Source organism: Crocodylus siamensis, chromosome 4, assembly GCF_052110815.1.
Source record: "Crocodylus siamensis isolate JL-2025a chromosome 4, ASM5211081v1, whole genome shotgun sequence".
NCBI classification, from domain to species: domain Eukaryota; kingdom Metazoa; phylum Chordata; order Crocodylia; family Crocodylidae; genus Crocodylus; species Crocodylus siamensis.
Window position 1 is genome coordinate 2,762,339 of NC_143398.1, and position 22,714 is coordinate 2,785,052.

General features: G+C 52.9%; 1 protein-coding gene across 1 annotated transcript in view; it reads left to right on the plus strand.

Moving 5' to 3' along the window:
• SHANK3 (SH3 and multiple ankyrin repeat domains 3) overlaps window positions 1-22,714 on the plus strand; it is a 589,500-nt gene that overhangs the window by 280,073 nt on the left and 286,713 nt on the right. The window contains exon 13 of the mRNA XM_090041443.1: window positions 19,405-19,586. Within this exon, the coding sequence (XP_089897569.1) occupies window positions 19,405-19,586 (182 nt within the window). The remainder of the gene's footprint in view (window positions 1-19,404; window positions 19,587-22,714) is intronic.

Sequence of the window (22,714 nt, forward strand, 5' to 3'; positions counted from 1 at the left end):
AGTGCAGTCCTGATTCCTAAATCAACTCAGGAGAGTTCCCCTGCCTCTGAGTTCAAGGAAAAAATTGTCTGAGCCCCAAATGTGAAATCTCCCTTCTTCCTGACATGGAGACCATCCCACACACCGGCAGTGAGGGACTTTACCAGAGGAGGCTGAACTGAAATCACAGTGCTGGGAATCATGTACTATTGCCACGGGTGCTGCGAAATATGAGCCCAGAGTGTCAAAGACATTCTGACCCGTTGTCCTGAATCACTTGCAGTGGAGGAAGTGCTAAGAAAAGGAGCGGGAGCGAAGAGCTGGCATTTTCCAAGGGGTGCCTGGAGTCTGAGAACCACGGGACTGGTGGCTGAGCTCACCCAGCCCATAGATGAGCCACGCTTCGTACTTCTCCAGCCTAGTCAGAATCATCGAAAGTACAAATGAAGCTTTCCTGCCAGGTCTGGGACCCTGTGCCTGCCCGAGGGTGGTGCCATAGCCAGCATGGGCTCTGTAGTCCTTCCTCTTACTGTCCGTGCTGCCATGGTCTTGCATGTCTCGTGGCCAGCACTCCACTCTGCAGCACATCTCATTTGAACCAAGTCAATCTGACTTAGAAACAAAGGCCTGGCAGGGCCTCCTGGGTCATGGAGACCTGCCTCCAGCCACCCACCATGGTGGATGATGCCTTCCACGAACGGATCAAGCTCTGTCTTAAAACCAGGTCATGTTTGTTGCTCCCCCTCTTCCTGTTGGGCGGCTGATGCAGATCCTCGCTGCTGCGGTGTGCAGAGCGGCAGGGGCACGGGCACAGTGACCTGGGAGGCCCTGTGCAGTCAGGATACAGCCTTCCCCTTGTTTCCAGCCTGCACCTGTCCGTGGCCTTACATTTATTTACCCATCTTGTGCCTTGTTGTCATTTAACATGACCAGCTCTCTCCCTCCATGGTGACCTTGCAGAGATCAGTCATACTCTCCTCTCCATCTTCGTCTTGCTCAGCTAAACAAAGTTCTTCTAGTCTCTGTAGAGAGGCTCTCCGTTTTCCTCATCGGCAGAGCCCTCCAGTTTGATTTAGTCCTTCCCTGAGCAGGAGTGAGCAGAATTGTATTCAGCCCCCGCAGTGGAGGTCTTGCCAACGCCTTGTACTAATTCTTCCCAGGCGCCCTGGAAATCTCTTTATTTAATGCATAACAGGATCATGCGTTTTTCCGTTGGTGGTCATCGGCGTCTTGTTATTGAGTAATGCAGGCCTTTCCCTCCAGTTGCTAAGTCCACACTTCATAGCGGAAATATATGGTAATAGTCCATCATGACAAGGCCTTGCCCTTTATACTATGAAATCTGATCCCATTTCTGTCACTCCAGTCATCAAATTCATCCTATTTCTTCTGGTATGATAATCTGATAATCTCTTGATCCTCCTCTGTATTGACACTGTCTTTCAAACTTGTGCCATCAGTAGGTTTTAGTAGCACACTTGCTTTCTGTGCCAAGGTCATTAATGACAAATTTAATAAAATCACTCTGAAGGCTGCTCCTTGAGATCCCCTTCCCCATAACCAACCCCTAGCATGATACTTTTAAGCACAACTTATTGCCATCTCCCCTTTAGCCAGTCCTTTATCTGCCTCAGTTCCTGCACTCATCTCTGTCTTCCCCCTTTTTAGCTAACAGTTTTCCATGTGGCACTCATTCAGTGCTTTACTGATGTTTAGATAGATCAGATCCACTGCCTTTCCATAGTCAAGAAAAATCCGTTTCCTCCTCAAAGACAAAATACCTCTGGTAAGCTGGCATTGCATTTTATCCACCTTTCCATTTATCTTTGTCTGTAATTAATCTTTCCCTCAAAATTTGTTCTGAAAACTTGCCTGTTTTTGAAGTAGGACTAATAGTTCTGTAGGTGCCTTTGGTTTTTTCCCCCGCTTCTTAAATTTAGGTTTGATGTTTCCTATTCTTCAATTATATGGTCCCTAGTCTGATACATTCAGAAGCAAGCCTTGATACTGGACCTGTGATCTCCTATGCCAGTTTTACTCTATATGTTGGGATTGAATCAGCTCCCATGTCTCCCCTCCTGTCAGCTTGAGCATGTTAAATTCGGAGTCTTGTTTGCCTCTTGGATGGTCACAATGCCATGTCTGCAGCGCTGTTCCCATTACCCATCTTGCCCTATTTGAAAGGTGAGGTAGTGTTCATTGACTTTTGAGATGGACTCATTTATCTTCAACCTCTATCCCATTCTCACTTTTTCCCTGGTTCTCCCTCCGTTGAACCAGCCAAAGAATCTCTTTTTTTCTCATTTCCTTTTCAAGACCTGACTGCTTGGCCTTAGGACATGTTCACTCTATCCCTTCACTTCCTGACTTTCAAGATGGGGCTTGGTTTTTTATGCCTTGTGGGCTCCCTGATTCCTCCCAGTGTCTTTTTGAGGCTAACCTTCTGGCAGGTCTGAAGCTCTCCTTACAGGTTTCCCTTTGCTTGGGCTGCCAGTTCCAGCTTTTGCCTCAAGAACCTCCATTGAACCTAGGAGGTGCAGAGCCCCACCCGGGGAGACGCCTTGTTGGACCTGGTGCTGCCACGGGTGACGACCTGCTGTGGGGGCTGTGGGTGCTCGACCACCTGGGCGACAGCGATCATCGCCTGCTGGGATTCACCATCCAGCGCAAGGTGGCAAAGGCCGGCAGCAAAGCAGCAACCCTGGACTTCAGGAGGGCGGACTTCAATGAGCTAAGGAGAATAGTCTGGGAAGCACTGAGGTCCCGGAGGGGAGGGGAGCCGGGTGTCCAAGAAGAGTGGTCGCTCCTCAAGAAGACGATCCTTCAAGCCCAAAAGGAGGTAATCGCAACACGGATCAAAGGGAGCAGGAGGGCACAACAGCCCCCATGGCTCACCAAAAGCATCCGGGAATGTCTCCTAGCTAAAAGGGAGGCGTATACCCAATGGCAGTGAGGGGCCATCACCAGGGAGGACTATACTGCGGTTGCTCGAGGCTGCAGGGGGGGGTCAGGAAGGCCAAGGCGGAGATGGGACTGGGACTAGCAACCTGGATCAAGGACAACAAGAAGTCCTTTTTTAAATATACAGGGAGCAAAAAGAAGGTACCAGGTAACGTGGGGCCCCTGCAAGACACGCTAGGAAATCTGGTCGTCACACCAGACGACAAAGTTAACCTATATAACGACTTCTTTGCCTCCATTTTCCTGAGCAGGGACCAGGTCACCTTTGGGGCCCCCCTTAGACCCCAGGGGAGGTGCACCTAGGACAAGGGTCAGTGAGGATCTAGTCAGGGAACGTCTGGAGGGACTGGACATGTTCAAATCAGCTGGTCCGGACAATCTCCACCCCTGAGTGGTGGGGGAATTGGCTGTGGTCATTGCGGGACCCCGGCACGGCTGTACGAGCACTCGTGGTGCTCTGGTGTGGTGCCAGAGGACTGGACGAGGCCAACGTGGTTCCCATCTTCCAGAAAGGGAGGAAGGAGGACCTGGGAAACTATAAGCCAGTTAGTCTTACCTCAATCCTGGGCAAGCTTTTTGAGAGAGTTATCTTGGCACATGTCCATGAGGGGCCGGGTGGGAGGTTATGCTTAGGGGCAACCAACATGGGTTCATTAGTGGCAGGTCCTGTCAGACCAACCTGGTGGCCTTCTATGACCAGGTCACCAAATCCTTAGATGCAGGGGTAGCAGTGGACATAGTCTTTCTGGACTTTAGGAAGGCCTTTGACACTGTCGCTCACCCCGTTCTCATTAAAAAACTGGGGGGCTGTGGTGTCGACACCTACACAGTCGGATGGGTCACTAGTTGGCTGGAGGGCCACACCCAGAGAGTGGTGGTGGACGGGTTATTTTCAACCTGGAGGGATGTGGGCAGTGGGGTCCCCCAGGGCTTGGTCCTTGGGCCCGCATTGTTCAGCATTTTCATCAGTGACTTGGACGAGGGGGTAAAAAGTATCCTGTTCAAATTCGCAGAGGACACTAAGATGTGGGGGGATGTGGGCATGCTAGAAGGGAGGAATAGGCTGCAATCGGACCTGGGTGCTTGTGGTATGGTAAAAGGGCCAAAGAGAAATGGAGGAGGTGGCGAGATGGCCTTTTGCGTTTATTTTTGGAACCTGTCCACTTGTTACCCTGGGTACCACTGGAAGTGGTGAGGGCAGGTCTTGGTGCTCGTACAGAAACTGTATGTGGTTCGGGAGATGGTTTTGCCTCCTTTTCTACTGGATCAGGATCTTGCCTCATCTCATCGGTGTCTGTGGCCATCTGAGACCCTCCCCTCTTTCTATGTGTCATTGGAGTAGCCGGGTTCAGCTGAGAGGCTGAGACTAAGCACCCTCTGGGTGCACCTACATGAGATACTTTAAGGCATATTAGCCTAAATTTAAGGCACATTATGGTGCATGTCTACATAATAGCACCCTTAAGAATGGCTATTTGGGGCTAATTGCACATAAATTTGCTACCTATATTTACAGGTAGCAAATTTAGGTGCTATTAAGGTGCATTAATGCACATGTAGGCACAATAATGCACATTAACGCTGTGTATATGGACTGACTTGGGACTAATGTTATTCATTTTTAATGCACTTTAATGTCTAAAACCATGTAGACGCCTGCCTAAACCTGCTCAATGCGCATTAAGATAATGTTCATTAAATATAGGCATGCTTACATGCATGTGTAAATATGCCCTCTAGTAGGCTGTTCCCTGCAAAGGCTCTTCAGCTCTGACACTTGCTTTGTGTCCCCCTCCTGTACACACACATCCAGACAGATCCTAGGATGGGTCACCTTCAAGACATACCATAAGGCTCTTCCTAGGATTAGGTCTCTTCCTAGGATTTCCTCGTTGGGTAGGGACTGAGGGTCAGCCGGACCCTGACTTGAGGTACGGCATGTTCCAACCAAAGCTATGTCCCCAGCAGCTCTGTCCCATCCCACCGCCAGGACAGTGAGTCACAACTGCTGCTCCCCAACTACATTTCCTGACCAGCAGTCATCTTGCTCTTTCCAGCCTGGGCAGAAATGAGTTGATTGTATAGAATTATCCAGATATAATATTAGTTCAAGTGAGTCATATATTCCCCGAAAGAGAGTAGGATACTGGGGTCTGTGTAGCCATAGCTCCATAGCAACGGTGATTCCTAACCCAGCTGGATTAGTTGTTTAGATTCATCGAGTTTGAGGTCAGAAGTGACCTTTGTCACCTAGTCTGACCACCTGCACCGAACACATTGAACACCATCCAGCCACCTTCTGACAAGCTCAATGACTGGGGTCTGACTACGGCACGTACAACTTCCAGAACAGTGTCCTTTCTTGGAGACACCCAGAGATGGAGGATCCTTCCAAATGACCTTTTCAGTCTGTTCCAAAATGTAATCAACTGAGGTCTTTAAAAGTTTATGCCTTTTTTATCTGAATTTGCCTGGCATCCACTTCCAGCAGTTCTTCTTATGCCTTTGTGTGCTCTATTAAACAGTCCTTTAGCACCCAGCATTTTCTCAGTGAAAATTCAGTCACCTCTCAATCTTCTTTTTTGATAAAATAAGCAGATTGAGCTCAATCAGGCTGTCATTATAAGGCATTTTCTCAAGCTTACAAATTGTCTGGTACCCTTTTCCATACCCTCTACAATTATTCATGGTAGATGTGCTTTGAGCATGTTTAACCCTCACAATACAGTGGAAAAGTTGCTTCCCCTCCCTATGTGCACCATTTTATATCACAGTGCTTAGAACACTTAATCTGGAATGAAATGCACGCTCAGATCCCTGTGGGACATGGAACATGTTTCCCCTGCCAGGAAAGTGCTGTAACCCCCAGGGTCCTGGTATTCTGAGGGAGAGGTCCCAGTCATTCCCACTGAAGTGCTTCCATTCTATGTCAGATGGAGTTAGGCTTTAAACAGGCATCTCACTTGACCTGGGAATGATTTTCCAGTGGTTTGACCTAGATCAAAACAGCAGCAGCACAGCCATCTATACACGTCATCGCTCCAAGCTGCATTGCTGCTCCTTCACTAGTAGAATCATAGGATCATGGAAAATGGGGGTTGGAAGGGAGCTCAGGAGGTCACTTCTAGTCCACCCCCTGCTTAAAGCAGGACCAGCCCCAACTACATTATCCTAGCCAAGGATTTGTCAAGCCAGGCCTTAAAAACCTCTAAGGATGGAGATAATACAACCTCTCTACAACTTGTTCCTGTGTTTTTCCACCCTTCTATTGAGAAAGGTCTTCCTAATATCCAACATCACTGTCCCTTGCTGCAACTTGAGCCCATTGCTCCTTGTCCTGCCCTGCCCCCACTGAGGACAGTCCAGCTTCATCCTCTTGCAGCCCCGCTGCAGGGAGGTGAAGGCTGCTATCAAATCCCCCCTCAGTCTTCACTTCTGCAGACTGAATAAGCCCAGTTCCCTCAGCCTCTCCTCACAAGTCATGTATCCCAGGCCCCCAAACCATTCTCATTGCCCTCCGCTGGACTCTCTCCAATGTGTCCACGTCCTTTCTGTAGTGGGGAGGGGACATCTGGACACAGGACTCTAGATGTGGCCTCCCCAGTGCCTAATAGAGGGGAAGAATCACTGCCCTCACTCTGCTGGCAACACTCCTACTGATGCAGCCCAGGATGCCATTAGCCTTCTTGGCACCAAGGGCGTACTGCTGGCTCATATTCAGCTTCTTGTCCCCTGTCACTCCCAGGTCCTTTTCTGCAGAGCTGCTGCCTAGCTGGTCAGCCCCCAGCCTGCACCGGGTGCATGGGATTGCTCCGTCCTAAGTGCAGGACTTTGCACTTGTCCTTGTTGAACTTCATGAGATCCCTTTTGGCCGAATGCTGCAATATCTATGTACCAGTAAAACAGAAAAGACAGAGGGGTATTCCTACCCCTGAACAACTGATTGTTTCATGGTGGGTCAAGGATTTCACCTGGGAAGTGGTAGATCTGGCTTTAGTCTCCTTAGGCAGCGAGAGGTTTACCTCTGGGTCTCCCACATCTGTCGTGAGAGGTACAGCTACTGGGCAGAAGGGCTTGGCACCTCCTATTGAGGTTGCCCTTTGAAAGAAAGGACCGGCTCCCCCTTTGCCCCACCTCAGTCTTTAAAGAAGAGCTTACGCCCCTGGCTCAGGAGGTGATCCTGAGCAGAGACTGCTGCCTCCCTGCAGTCTGGACTTTGACACCTGCCTCCTTGAACGGGACACAGGATTAATCCCACCCGTGTCCTCGGCAGCTCCTGGTGGCTTCTGCGCTGTCCTTCATAGGCGCCTAAACTTTCCCATGCTCTGTACAGGGAGCCTGAGCCCCTAATGTCAGGCTTGTGCATGCCACCCCGCAGCAGGGCCCCCAGACAGTAGGCACCATCAGAAATATTACCCTCAGCACCTTGATGTCAGGTCTTGTTGAAGGAGGAAGCTTCAAAGTTGGAAGTGACTGAAGGCTGCAAAGAAAACCCCCATTCCTTAAATCACAATCCCATTCAGAGAGGTTTCGTCTTCTGAGATGGCCTGAGAAGCCATGGACAGCTTTGGGTTGTACCGTTGAAAGAATCCAGTTTTTTTCTTGACAGCAAGAGAGGAGATGCACTTGCCCACTGGTGACCTGCTCTGTCTCTGCAGGTGAGTGGGAATGGGTTGGGCAGAGCGAGCATTAGAGAGCAGTGTTTCCTGTGTCTGTCTCATCCAGTCAAAATCCCTTGGCCTGGGACCCGATCCTGGCTTTACAGGGCACCCACTGCTGTAAGTCTGAATACCCAGCACAAAGGTTTCTTCTTTAGTTCGTAGCATTTCGAAACAACCAGAAGTCCCAAGTGCTGTCTTTTTTGCAGGACTGAAGGCTCATGGAGTCCTTACAAAATGCCTATCAGCACACTGTCATCAAATAGGGATATGTGTTTACTCTTATCACGGCAACTGATTGACTTGGAAATCTGGCTTGCAGAGTTCTCAGCAGCTGAGTGGTGCTGCAGCTGTCTTCCTCTCAGAGACTGAAGATCCATCTGAAAAAATTCAGATCTAGTTTTGTCCGTCTCAAGGGAAGTTGTCGGACGTATTCTAGACCCCAGTGTGGCAAAGCATTTCCTCCAAAGGCCAGGGTATGAAGCGACTCAAGCAAAAAGCCCTCCCTGCTGTCAGTCTAGGTGGGCACAAAGTTACGGGGTCACATAGCTTTGTAGTATTAGTTGCGCCGCTTTTGTCTTGGAGCATTTTGGATGTGATTCAAATCAGTCTGCAGGCCAGACCGTCACAGCTGTAATGTGTGTAGAAGTTCAAGGCTGGAATATTGCATCTCTTTCCTACTGGGGACAAACCTGCAGCACACGTGTCAAGGGGTACCTTACAGCTTTGATTGCAGATGCCTCCGGAAAGGGCTGGGGAGCACACATATTCAGGCCCATGATCTGTGGAGCCCGTAGGATGTGCAGGGCACAAATGTCTAAGAACTCAGAGGGATTGGGCTTGCAAGCTAATCCTTTTGGCCTTGCCGGAAAGGGAAGCCCAGCAGCGTGTTAATGAACAATGCAGTGAAGTATTACACAAACAGGCAGGCAGGCATGAGGTCAAATCCTTTGTGCCAAGAAGCCATGCTATTATGGGACTGGCGCATCACGAAAATGGTCTTAATAGCAATATAGCTAGAGGAAGGGCCAACAAATCAGCTGAAGGGTTCAATTACAAGCCACACTTTCAATGCTCGGGAACTCCCCAAATAGACCTTTTATGTCCAAAATGACAGAACAAGTCTGGTAATGTTGCTCTTAAGAGGGAAGAAGTTCAGGATCTACCGCTGACATTGTTTTAATCCTGTTGTCACATCCTCTGCTATGTGCTTTCCCACGGTTTCTGCTAATTCCCAGGGTTTTAAACAAAGTGCAGCAAGACAAAGCTCTGGTTACACTTGTAGTTCCAGCCTTGCGTTTTTGGCATTTAGATGTATTGCAGCTGTCTAATCCAGCAGTTCTCAACCTTTCTTAGACTCAAGGCATCCCTCGTTAGACTCAAGGCACCCTTGGAAAATGCCAGCTCTCAGGCTTCATTTGTTTTCTGGCTACAGAAAAAAATAATAGAGCAATTCTTCAATTGCAAAGAACTCGGACCACAGCAGGCCAGGATGTTTTTAACGCTGTGGATTCCTCTGTGAAATGTCAGGGTTTATCTCGTGAATCATGTGTAGGTGTTTGCACACTTACCGGGCTAATATTGCATGGCACCCCATGGTGCCCTTAAGGTTCTCCCAGGTTGAGAATTACTCATCTAATCATTGCAAAAGGACATTATTTCTGAGAGCCGCAGTCTAATTCCACATCCAGAATCAATGTCCTGTCATCAGGCAGCGGGGGTATCATACGGATTACATCAATAGACAGGAATTGCACTGAGGAAATGAGGAATATTTTAATTCAAAGCAGAAGGCCTTCAGCTAGCACATGGAAGCATTTCTCCCCCTAGGCTTCCTCTCAAGACTGTGATCTGGTTAAAGCTTCTGAAGTGGTTGTGTGGGCTTCTGGCTGTTTTTGAAGCGTCCGGGGTTATTCAGCTCCAGTAACGTTCAGCGAGTGGCAATAGCAGCATACCATTTAGCTTACACAAGGGAAGTCTTTGTTTTTCCCCATCAAACACAGTAGACTCTTACAGGGTTTTCACAAGTATTCCTTCCCATAAGGAGGAATCTGAAACTGAAATCTTGTCCTGAAGCTGCCCTTTGAGACCTTGGAGTTTTGTTCCTTGCATCACTTTCTAATGAAGGCTGCGTCTGGGGGTTGGGGGTGTTGTGCTGTCACTGAGAGGACTGAGCAAGATACGTGCTCTCTTGTCAAATCCACCTGAAACTCCATTTTTCCTAAATGGACTTAAATGGTATCAGATTTTCTTATTACTATTCACAGCAACCATCAGTCTTCCTGAGAGCTCATGCACATATTGCAAAGACAAAATGACATGACTTGGTTGTTAAGAGTACCCCTATATTACCTTTACTAGATTGAGAGCTAGATGCTGGCCACCTGGGCTCTGGCATTTGGTGGCGCGTGGCTGATTGCATAAGGGCTGCACGTGGCTCCCTCTTCTACTGTTGGAGCTCATTTGACCAGAGCACGAGCCATCCTCTCCATGAGTCCCATAGTGGACACACTGATCAGATGCTTCGTTCAGTTGCCGTGTTTACTGCCAGTTCCTATCTCACAACACAGAAGTGTTGACATGTTCCCACACTAATTACTCAAATAAAGTCCTGGCTTCTGCCACCATCGTGACCAGATCCCCTTGTGAGGAGACGTAGGAGAGGGGATTACTTGCCTTTATACCAGCTGCATTTTTCGAGATGCTGTGTGCTTGTAGGTCCTACGACTTTCCCCTCTCTTCCTGGAGCCGGGAGTCTTCTCATCTGAATTCAGGCACCACTGGTGGCAGCTGGGGCCACTGCCCTTCATGCCCTCAGAGGAAGAAGAGGAGGTGTTGAGTTTATCTCATGAAACTGGCCCTTCTGTATCCTGCTTGCACAGAATGAATAACTGTAATCAAGTCGCAACAACTTCTACCCATGTTCCCCCTGAGGTTCAGTTTTGTGATCCAGCCTCATCAAAGAGGCACTAGCATATGCCTCTGCCACATTAGACGCAGCACTTCACGTCATCCCTGACTTCATGAAAACATCCGTGGCATTTCTGAAAAGACTCATAGAGCTGGAAGGAACCTCAAGGGTCGTCTAGACCAACCCACTGCACAGGTGCAGGATGGGATAGTGTGAAAGCATGCCAAATAAATGCTTATCTGGCCTTGCCTTAAAAATAACCAATGAAGGAATCCACAACTCCCCTGGGCAGCTTGCTCCACTGTCCTACTGTTTTTACGGTTTTCCTCCTTCTTTATGGCAGCCTTTCAAACAGAAGAAAACTGCCATCATGTCCTCCTGCCTGAACTCTTTTCTCAAAACTAATCCTAATATGTATTCCCTAGTTATCGCCATCTTCCCTCGTACAGCTTGCATTCCAGAATTGTGCTCACGTCTGCTCACCTCTGGACCCTCTCCAGTATCTCCATATGCAGGGCCCCAAACAGGATAGTCTACTCCAGCTAAGATAAATGACTGGACTGTCACTTCCTGGGCGTGTTTACCCAAGATGCTAAATGCATAGTAAACTGAATTCTACCGTGCGTTAGTGGGTCGCAGCAAAACTCGTGCTAATGTGCTAATGCACAGTAGAATGAGCCCACTGCGCATTAGTGTCACTAAAATACCATGTGCTGGTGCTACTGCGCAGTAGCACCAGTTACTGCGCATTCACAGATTCACAGAAGTTTAGGGCTGGAAGGGACCTTGTGAGATCATCGGGTCCAGCCCCCTTGCTCTGGGCAGGAAATACTGCTGGGGTCAAATAAGCCAGCAAGGCGTGCGTCCAGTCTCCTTTTGAAGATCTCAAGGCAGGTGCCTGCACCACCCGCACTGGGAGTCTATTCCAGAGTCTGGTCATAAGAACCGTGAAGAAGTGTTTCCTTATATCCAGTTTGAAAACTTCTTCTACAAGCTTGACCATTGCTCCTGGTTTTCCCCTGGGGTGCTTCAAAGAATAGTTGTTCGCCTAGCCCTTGATGCTCTCCCCTGAAATATTTGTAAGCTGCTACCAAGTCCCCCAAAGTCTTCCCTTTTCTAGGCCGAACAGTCCTGTATCTGTCAACCTTTCCTTGTAAGGCTTGTTCGTCAGGCCTGTTATCATACAAGTGTCTCTTCTCTGGACTCTCTCAACTTCTCCACATCCTTCCTGAAGTGCGGTGCCCAAAACTGGATGCAGTGCTCCTCCTGTGGCCTCACCAATGCCGAGTAGAGCAGGGGAATAACTTCCTTAGTTTTGCTTGAGCTGCATCGGTTGATGCATGCCAGCATATTTCATAGATTTCATAGACATTAGGGCTGGAAGGGACCTCGGGAGATCATCGAGTCCAGCCCCCTGCCCAAAGGGCAGGAAGTCAGCTGGGGTCATAGGATCCCAGCAAGATAAGCATCCAATTTACTATTGTTTGCTCTGCTAACTGTAGCATCACACTGGTGGCTCATATTCATTTTATGGTCAATTATGACTCCCAGGTTCCTTTCAGATGTGGTGCTAGCTAGTGTAGCACCACCCAGCCTTCAAGTTCGTTGCAGTTTTTTCCTCCCCAAATGGAGCACTTTACATTTCTCAGTGTTGAACTGCATCTGGTTCTGGTCTGCCCATCTCACTAATCTGTCTAGGTCCGCTGGGACCATCACCCTACCCTGAGCTGTGGCCATGCTTCCCCACAGCTGAGTGTCATCGGTCAACTTTGCCAGCGTGCTTTTCACCCCATATCCAGATCATTGATGAAGATGTTGAAAAGCACTGGACCAAGTACCAAACCCTGGGAGACCCCACTGCCTACCTTCTGCCAGGTCGACACAGATCGGTCTATTAGTACTCTCTGGCTCCGACCCCACAGCCCGCTTCCCACCCATCTGACGGTTGAATTGTTGAGCCCATAGACCCCTAGTTTGACCTTGGGAGCCTTATGAGACACCAAATCAAAGGCCTTCCTAAAGGCCAACTAAATGACATCAACCTCATCTCCCTTATCCAGGTGGCGAGTAACCTGGTCATAGAAGGAGAGGAGGTTAGCCAGATATGACCTACCCGTGACAAAACCATGCTGGCTGTTGCTCATTATTTTGCCTTCTATTAGCCTATCACATATGGAGGATTTTTCCTGGGATTGAGGTCAGGCTGATCGGCTTGTAGTTTTTTGGGCCCTCTCTCCTCCTCTTCTTGAAGATGGGCACAACATTGGCCCTCTTTCAGTCTTCTGGGATCTCTCCTGAGTGCCGTGAATTTTCAAAGCTGTTCGCCAGCGGTCCTGCAGTGACTTCAGCTAGTTCATTCAGCACTCTTGGATGGAGTTCATCTGGTCCTGCTAACTTATAGATATCCAGCCTCTCTAGCTGTTCTTTCACCAGCTCTACACTGACTGTTGGTAGGTGATCATCCCTACTGTGACTGTTCTGCGTTATATTTGCATTCAGCAGGCTATCACTCTTAGACTGGTGGAACAGAGATGCAAAGTCCTTGTTCAGGAGTTCAGTTTTCTCTTTGGTGTTGGTGATCAAATGTCCAAATACATTGAGTAGTGGTCCCACGTTTCCATTCTTTTTTTCTCCTGTTACCTATGTCCCTATAAAAGGAATTTTTATTGTCTTTGATTTCAGTTGCTAACCTGAATTCGGTCACCACCTTTCCTTTTCTAATCTACGCCCTACAGGTGTGGGCCAATCTTACATAGTTCTCCTTGGGGCCTATTCCTAGTTTCCATCATTGGTAAGCCTCCCTTTTCTTTTTCAGAAGATCTGCAACTTCCCTATTGAGCCAAAGTGGCTTCCCGGTCCCTGTGCCACCTGTTTTGCATACAGGTATGGACAACTTCTGTGCACTGAGGATTGTGGGCTGCCAGTGGTGAGACGCACATGGAGTCGGACTTGTGCCGCTCTCAAAGCAGATTCAGAGCAGAACCCAGCCCACAGCGGTAGCCCACACTTGCCCCATGCAGATGGGGGGGGCAAGTGCCCCCCACCCTTCACTTCCCCATGGTGTGTGCACCTGTGCCCCCCGCCCCCGGACATGCCGCTGGGCTCCAATTGTCCCATCACGACCCAGCTCAGCCAGGGCATCTTTCACCCCTGCCCCACTCCCTCCCACACTGTGGGGGTCTCAATCTGCACCCCCATCCCAAGCCCCTTCCTCTTCACAAAGAAAATAAACTGAAACTTACTTGCCGTGCTAGGCAGCCATACAACGGGGCTATGATCCTGGCTGTGCACGTATCTGAGCATGCGCACTCCTCCCTCCACTGCAGCATCCTGCAGCTGGGCTACCCTGCAGCCATACCTGCTGCCATGCATTGGGGGGCCTGATCCCCGGTAGCCCCCCTTCCGCCGCCTATATTAGTACCATCTTATAGGTTTCAGATATTCTTCTTGCCTGCTTGAAAAACGCCTCATCCACATCTTCATCCCAATTTGGCAGTCTGCAGTGTACACCTTGCCTGCGTATCTCTATCATTCATTCCCCCGCCCCTTGATTTTCAGTCAGATTTGCTGCTTTCTTCCTCCTGGACTTGGAAACAAGTCTGCATATTCTTGATGTGTAGTGCAGTACCATCTGTGTTTTTTTTAACAAAGCCTATTTTCTGAAACAAAGTATACCTATCAATGTTGATACTTCAGTCATGGCAGTTAGTCCACCAAATTTCTGTAATGCCATTAAAGCGTAGTTTTCTCTGCATATTGTGATTTGCAATTCATCCTGCTTTTTCCTTTTATGTCTTATATTTATACATTTGTCTGCCATTCTGGTTTTTACTTTTGTGTCTCTTGTTACTCTATTGTGTTTTTCCCACATTGTGCCAAGTTATGAATCAGGTCCCTTCCTGGGCCTTTATCTTTTGAAACTGAGGATGGATGAATACTGAATATACCACCTGTACCCCAAACCCCTTTATCTTCATGGCCAGAACCTCTTAGTCTCTTCTGATCAGTTCAGGGTCATTCTTGGTGCATCCCCAGTGCATGTGTGAACACAGTGAAGGGTCGTGGTCTGTGGGATGAATAAAGTTCTGCACAGTCTCTGATCTGATTTTGTGCATCAGACAGGCAGCATACCTCCCAGGATTGCAAATCAGGACAATAGATGGGTGCCTCCGGCCCCCTTAGCAGGGACTTTCCAGTCAGCACCAACTCCTTCCCCCTCCTCTTCAGTGTGGTGATCACAGAACTGCCATCCTGCCTTTCTGTCTGTGGGGTGTCTCTGATCCCTGTCATCCACTGTTTCCTCTGAGGCCTTCCCAGTTAGTAGTTCCCATGCAGAGAACCTGAAAGCAATTGTTTGCTTCTGTCTGTGTCTCCTAGCAGTTCTGCTGCTGGTGGTCCCACAATGCCACTCACTTGCCTTGTTCCTCAGCCTTTCCTGCACCCTCCTCTGAAGGCTCCTGCCCAGAAAATCTTCTTTTGGGGCTTGGGTAAAATAACTCTTGAAGTCCTTTCCAATCCCCTGATACTGCAGTTCTTTCCAGTAGGCACCATTTGCACTCCAGCTCTTGAATCTTGTCCCCCAGTGTGGTTACCAGCTTGCAGTTGGGGTAGGGGAAGTCCTCTCTGCCTTTGGGGAGGAAGACAAGCCATGGATCACCCCATCTCTGTTTCCTTGCCTCTTTTGAAGCCTGTTGGGGAGTGGAAAGAGATGCTTCCATGCTCTCTTGGGTCCCTCCTCAGGCAAACTCCCAGGTGAGCTGGCTGCTATCTTCTCCTGTTTGCTGTCTGTGAGGGTTCAGCTGGGATGTAGGTGGCCATACCTGCAGATAGGCCCTTGAAGGGCAACCAAGCTGGGTGGGGATCACGGTCAGGTGTTGAAGTTCAAGAGCTTCAGCAGCTGAGCCTAACTTGAGACTGTATTTTAGTACTGGCAGCATGAAGCCTTCAGCCTGTGGGTCAAACAGAGAATTTTGTATTGCTGCATGCGACAAAGCACTTAGTGCACCTGTCACTTTAAGAGGAGAGGGGCTGAGGGAGAAGCATCCTGCAAGAGTGGTAGGGGGCCATTTAGAGAGTCACCTGACCAGAAGGGGCGGAGCTTGAGGCATATAAACCCAGGGCCTGAGCTGGTCAGGCAGTCTGGCCTCCAGAGCCAGAGGGAGAGGAGCTCCTGGCAGCGGGGCTTGTAGCACAACACTTGAGCTGGGGTCTGGGAACAGGAGTGGCTGAGAGGGCCTGGGGCCCAGAGGGGCAGAGCCTGAGCCCATAGAGGAGTAGAGTGTGGGGCCAAGGGGGCCAGGGCCCACAGAGGAGTGTCAACAGGGCTGGAGAGCCCAGGGGTCTGGAGCACCCAGTGGGGTGAGCATCAGCAGGGCCAAGGGAGCCCAAAGGTTTCAACTGGCCTAGGAGCTAGGGTCAGGGAGACTGAAGGTCAGGGACTACTGCCAGAGATTGAGGGGCCCAAGGAGCCCGTAGCCCAGGAGGGGCAAGGATGGGGGCCAGGATCGTGGAACCAGGAGTGGGGACTGGGGAGGATGGAGCCCACATAATTAGCCCTGAAGGCAATGACCATGGGCATCTGTGGTCAGGACAGGGAGACCCGGCTTGGGAAGCCCTGGGCAGCCTCCCTGTCCTCAGAAGTCGATCACATCAAGGTGCGGCAGGAAAGGAAGAGGGAGAGGGCAAGAAGGAAGCAGGTGTGGCAAGGACTGAGTGGCTACCGGGGGTGTGATGACCACCCCTGAGATGAGCTCTTGCTACACTGCGTTCCTGCAACTGACTGGTGCTTGGGGACCCAGGCATCCTGTTCTCTCCTGCCATTGACTGATAGTCTCCAGCTGATTCCCCCTTTTTTGTTCTTAGCAAGGGAACATTGATCCAGAAGCATTCAGGATCATTCTGCTTCTGAGTTGTCCATGCCTGCAAAATACCATTTGAATGCAGGGTGTCACTCCTTCATCTTCCCTCTTACACGTGGTCACGTCCATTGACTTCTACATTCGGTCCGGCCTGTCTTGTCTCCGGGCTCCAGCAACATCAGCTGAGATGGATGAAGCGTTCCCGCACAAGCGCTGTGAACTCCCCTCGTTTATTTGCTGGGACTGTAGCATTACTGCACAAGAAGCTAAAGTATCTCTGCTCTTTTTTGCGTCCTTTTTGGTGCTGTGGTTAACTGTTGGTTTCGACTCCTTGATTTTGTGCAGAATGAATGTCAATCTTATTAGTTCATCCCCTTCCCTTCCCCCTAATCTTGGTCTAACTGGTCTAGCCAGCCTGCCCCTAGACATGACAGTCCACTGATGTGGTGCCCAGGCAAACCATAAGTCTTTCCCCTGGCGAAGGTGGGCCAGTATTACACCAAACCACACACCATAGTTTTTGCCTCCTGACACATCTTTCATGGGCCAGGAAATATCTCCAAGACTGTCCCTTTCATTTTTCTTGAGTGCGTTTTGGCTAGGAGGCAGCAGCCCCGGCATGACTGGGCATTGACCTGTGAAAACGTAGGGTAGCTCTTCTCCCCCCCCGGCACCCCCAGGGCTGCAGATCCAGGAAAAGCACACTTGCTCGCTCCGTTCCAGGTCACGTTTCTAGCCCTTGCAGTTGTGAAAACATTTAAAATTATAAATAGAACTTAAAAAGAGACTGTGTGTCTCTTTCCGCAGATGGGCACATCCACAAATAGATACCACAACCACGAACACAAAGTCCCTTTTTGTTTTGCTCCAAATAGGCACGAGAGCTTCACCCTGACAGGTGCCTTCACTGGAGCAAACATCTGTGGCGATGCCTCCGGCCCGAGGCGATGCCTGACAAACACGGCTCAACGGCTGTTGCTATTAGGCTCTCGCTGGGGCTGTCTGTTGGCACCGGGCTCCTGAGCTGGGCACTGGAGCTACATTATTTTTTTGCCTTGCCTATCTCACTTGCAGCTTGTTTCATCACCAAGATCGAACGCTCCAGAAATTTGAGGTCACCAGTGTTGAAGGCATGGGCCCAGGTCCAGTCCTCCTCTGAGACATCCATGCCTTTGCTGTCATGAGCCCAAGAGCTCGGTGTCTCACCTCGGGAGGGAGATCTCACTCCGCTCGGGGAGGTATGCAGCACGTCTGTCCTGGCCTCCCGCTGAGCCCTCAGAAAGGGACGGCTGCCTGAATAGGTGTCTCCAACAAGCAGCAGCAGCAGCACTGACTCCAGCATAAAGGAAAGCTTTTTATATGGCATCTGTTCATCGCCGAGTGATGGTGGATCAGAGGAAAGCAAGGAGGAGAAAGATACCTGTTACCCAGTAGCCCAGTGGGAGATCAGGGTCCTAAGCCCTGCTCAGTCAGAGGAAGCTTGGAAATAAGTTTTGCTTCCCCTAGAGATTAGCGGATAAATACACGTAACCCTACAGCTGATGCAGGACTCTCTCAATTAAGAATTAGTGCAGAAGCATGATTAATGCTAATCAATGTAGTTTCGTGGAAAACAAGGCTTGCCAAGAAAATAAAAGCCTTTGAAATGAGAGTACAATTCTGGTTCAAGAAGGTGGCTGCGATGCAACAGACCCAGACTTTGGAGGCACTTGACTTTGTAACATGCCTCTTCCCGATTGGATTTATTTAGCATACGCGGCTTCGGCGTATTGTGTCAGCTGTCTTACAGCGAAGCCGTTGCCAGCGTGAAGGGCACCGGGTAGCCTGGTGAATGGACACAAGTCAACGGTGTGGGACATGGCTTGAACTTGTCCCCAGGGGCATTAGTTGCCATCGCAGAGGCCCCCTGGGTCTGGGTTCGAGGCGCAGGGACCCTGTCGGCTTAGAAAACGGTGACGTGCCCAATAATGGGGTGGCCACTTAGGTCCTGGTTGACCGACTGTAGGGTCAGAGATGACAGAGCCGTGTGCGGCCCATTCTCGGTGCCATCGAGTAAAGCAACACCCAGAGGGTTTGTAAGGGTGGGCTGTACAGGACGTCCTGAGGGCAGCTGAGCTATTGGTAGGTGGGAAATGCCACCGTGCACAGGCAGCGCAGGATTATCCCCGAGTCTGGCTAGTTTACTTCAGCACTTGTGCGGCAGGGACGAGGGGGAGTGTGTTACTGAGGACTGGCAGCCACGGGAGAGGAGGCCCTGCAGCTCGCAGGTGCACATCCCCTCGTCGGCTGTGCGGCGAGCGAGCCCATCCAGGGGCACCGTGCCCCGCAGGCGAGCTAGCGTAGGGGCGCTGGCACCCCGCGCCGAGCCTGCGTGTCCCATCGCACGAAGGGACTTGTGGGGAGCGTGGAAACCAGCTGAAGGCAAGCGTCTGCTTCCAGCGCTTTGAGCAGAGGTTTGCGACAGCCCCACGGTGACACCCCCGCTCCGTGGCACGTCTCTCACCTGTTCCCAACGCACCCCCGAGGCAGTGAAAGTGCTGCTCGGGGGACCCGGTGTCGCACCTCTTTCCCCCTAAACGCAGTAGCTGTTTCTTGACTTGCGAAGTCGGAGGGGCCGGGCCCGGGCGGCTCCTTCCCCCCGCCCTCCCCGTGCGGCCCCGATCCGGATCCGGATCCCGGGCGGGGCGGGCGCTGCCTCCCGCCCCCGCGCCCGCAGAGGGAGGAGCCGGCGGCGGCCGCCGGGCCATGGCGCCGCGCCGGGGGGAGCCGAGCGCCGCGGGGCCCCGATCCCGGTCCCGGCCCCGGTCCCGCCCCGGCCCCGCGCCCCGGCCGCGGCCCCGGCCCCGGCGCTGAGCCATGCGGCGGCGGCCGGGCGCGGGCAGGCAGCGGCAGCCGCGCATGGGGCCGTCCGCGCCCGGCGGCGGCCCCCGGGCCCCGATCCGGCGGCGGCCGGGCCGGCGCTGAGCCGGGCCATGGCGGGCGGGCGGAGCGGCGACCTGCCGGGCATCAGCACCGTAACCTATGTCTTCGTTTACAGCCCCGGCGCCGCGCCCCCGGGCCCGGGCCCCGCGCCCGCCCCGCACGCCCCGCACGCGCCGCTGCCCGGGCCCAAGCGCAAGCTGTACAGCGCCGTGCCCGGCCGCCGCTTCATCGTGGTGCAGAGCTACGCGCCGCAGGGCGACGGCGAGATCCAGCTCAACCGGGGCGAAGCCGTCAAGGGTGAGTGCGGCGCGGCCGGGCGGGCGGGCGGGCACCGGGCGCTACGGTGCCGCATCCTACGGGCACCAGGCTGCGCAATGGTGGGGCATCTTGCGGGCACAGGTGGGTGGGCTGGACCGTGCCGGGGCATCCCCCGGGCACAGGCGGGAGGGCTGGGCTTAGGCAGCAGGACCACGCCATGCCAGGTTCCCTCCACAGGCATGGGCAGCTGGGTCGTGCCGTGCTGGCGCCCCCTCCGGGCGCAGGCGGCAGGGCTGGGCTGGGCTGGGCTGCGCCGTGGAAGCCAGGGCAAGTTTTCACCCCCTCCCCACGCCTCCCCCGGCGGCCTGGGCTGCCCCGGCCTGTCCTTTCCGTCTTCCCTTGGCCTCTGCCTGCGTCCAGCCCCGCCAAGGTGCCCGGGACGGGAATATCCGTGGACAGCGGTGACGTGGGCTGCGTGGCTGGAGCCAGAGCGCTGCTCGAAAACCTGGCTCAAGGCTGCCAGCTCCCGGTCGAGCTTCGAGGGTCTTGTTGTTTCAGGGGAGAAACCGGGTGACTCCGGCGTCTCTCGGCTCTGCGCGGTGTGCTCGCCAGAGGTGCTGGCGCGTGGCATCAGTGGCCCGGCATCCCAGGGGGTGGGAGAGGCTCCTTGCTCTCGTTTTGACCCTGCACACTTTGCTCTCCCCTGGCTGTGGGGCACCCGGTGCCTCGGCAGGTTCCTGTGCGGTGCTCTGCGTGTGGCACTGCACGGTGCAGGGTTTGTAGCGGTGCCTGGGATGGGGAAGGCATGTCGGTTGCTCCCGTTCGGAGCCAGATCCCGAGTCGGACACTGGCGAGGAGGCTCGTTCCACGCGGCACGAAACTCGTGTCTGGAGCTCGCTGCTGCAGGGTGCCAGCGAGGCCAGGAGCTTAGCCGCCTTCGAGAAAGGATTAGTGATTTATACGGATAATGGGAAAATCCCCTGTCACATTAGACAGGGCTTTAAAGAAGTGTTCACCCCTCCTGCTCCCGGGCGCAGGCCGACTCGTAGCTGACAGGGGCAAAGGAAACCTCCTCCCTGGCTCCACACTTGTCCGCCGCGAGCATTTTTTACATCTGCCTCCGAAGCATCTTGTCCTGGTTGCTGTTGGAAACAAGATGCTGGGTTAGGAGGACCGGGAATCTGCTCTGCTGGAGTTGTTCCCAGGTGCAGGCCCTCACCCGTCGCTGGGCCAGTGGCGGGTTGGGGTGTGGTACGAGGATTGCTCTCCCCTCCATGCCCCGGTTCTTTCGCACGGTGAGCGCTGTGTTGTTGGGAGGAGTATTCCCAGCAGCTCTGGAGACCGACCCTCAGCCCTGCCAGAAGTGTTGGCAGATGGGAGCCATCCAGCTAAATGCACCTGCCTCTGCCGCCCACGTCTTGCTTCTGCCCTGGGCTGAGAGGTGGCCGGTCCCTGGATGCTGGCCGTGTTGCTGCAGTCCAGCTACTGTCTCCTCCGTGGGTTTCCTTGCCTGGAAGGATTTGGGCGGGCTCCTTTCCAAGAGCCCGAGGAGCTGTGGTCCAGCGGGCAGGACTCCTGGCTCAGTAGCCCTGTCCCAGTCCCTCTTCCTTGGAGCTTTTCCCCGATCCGTGGGCGCTGTGACACTCTTTGTTATGGCCGTTGTCACAGGAGGCCCCTCGCTCCCTCCGATCAGGGGGTGATTCCCAGTGCTGCTGCTCTGGGGTAGCGTTTCTGGCATTGCTTTGTCCCCTGGCGTGGCTCTGGATGTCTCGTGCGTCACGCCGCGGTCCCCACGAGAGGCTGGCGGGGACTGCGTTGCAGCAGTGAGGAGGCGAGTGCAGGTCCCTCCAAGCGCAGAGGCAGGTGGGGCCTGGGCCTGTCCCGGCCTGCAGGGCATGGGCACGGGCACATAGCCCTGCGTGACAGTGCCGTGCCAGCCCTGGGGGCCGCTGGGTCATTATCGGAGCTGCCTTGGCTGACGTTCATCTCTGTGGTGCAACAAATCTGTGGCTCTCCGCAGTGGCCAGGGCTGGGATTTCCTGGCAGTCGGTATGGCCCCTCCAGCCTGGTTTGCAGGAGTTTGGGGCAGAGATGTGATGAGCCCCAGCTGATGCTCCTGGGAGGTGGGTTTGGGTTTCTGGAGACCCCCGTGCCTTCGGCAAGGTGCAACACAGCAGTGGGGTTGGTGGCTGAGGGGCCAGGGAGACCCGAAGGGAGGTGGACACGCACGGAGCAGCGCTCTCAGGCAGGGAGGATGCTCGCAGGGGGCTAAGGGAAGGGGCTGTCCAGGGACGGATGGGAAGGGGCATTCCCCAGGTTGCTGCTGAGCCCCCATGCCAGCTGCCCAGGGCGTGGGGGGCCCAGGGTACGTGTCTCTGGGCGTTGGAGCTGAACCAAGAACTGCCTTGGGGAGAAACACTGAAGAGCAAGAGCTGTGCCTCGCGGGGCTGCCGAACGGGGGCTGCAGGGGAGAGGTATCAAGGCAGAGACGGGTGGGTTGGCAGCTGTACCTGGGCCCCAGGTCACTTCTGTTCAGTGTTTGGGGGGCGAGGTATGCACAGCTGTCTACCACGAGGAAGACGCATCTGGTCTCTTCCAGCAGACCAGGGGATCTTGCTGACCCACCCAGCACTTCGGGGGTTCAGCTTTTCCTTTTACCAGGTCCTTGCTGGGCCTGTCGTGGCTGCAGGCAGGCACCTGCACAGCCTCCGGCCTGTTGGGGCAGGGGCGGAGAGGCCGGGGTGGGCACGTGCCTTCCAGCACAGGCGTCTCCCATGCATTACCTGAAGGACGGGGACTCCCAGCAGAGGAGACACTGCCCTTGCCCTGCTCCCGGCCAGTCGTGAGAAAGGAGCCCCAGGTCAGCGGGAAACCAGCGTCCACCAGATCCTGCAATTCTGCAGAGCCAGAAAAGTTTGGGGGGAAATGGAAACGGGTGTCAGGAACACGGCCCTGGAGAAATTTAGAAACTTCATGTGTTTGCAGCGGGCTCTGCTTGGTACTTTCCAGTCTACCAGACACTGTCTTGTCAGCTGGTGTGTATCAGCGGCTCCAACCATTTCTTATCTCCAGAGTACTGCTCACGTCCGATGTCAAAATGCCGGTGGCTGTCCTGCCATCCTGGCTCCTCTCCCTGCTGCGGGTGCACGAGCTCTGGTGATTTAGTG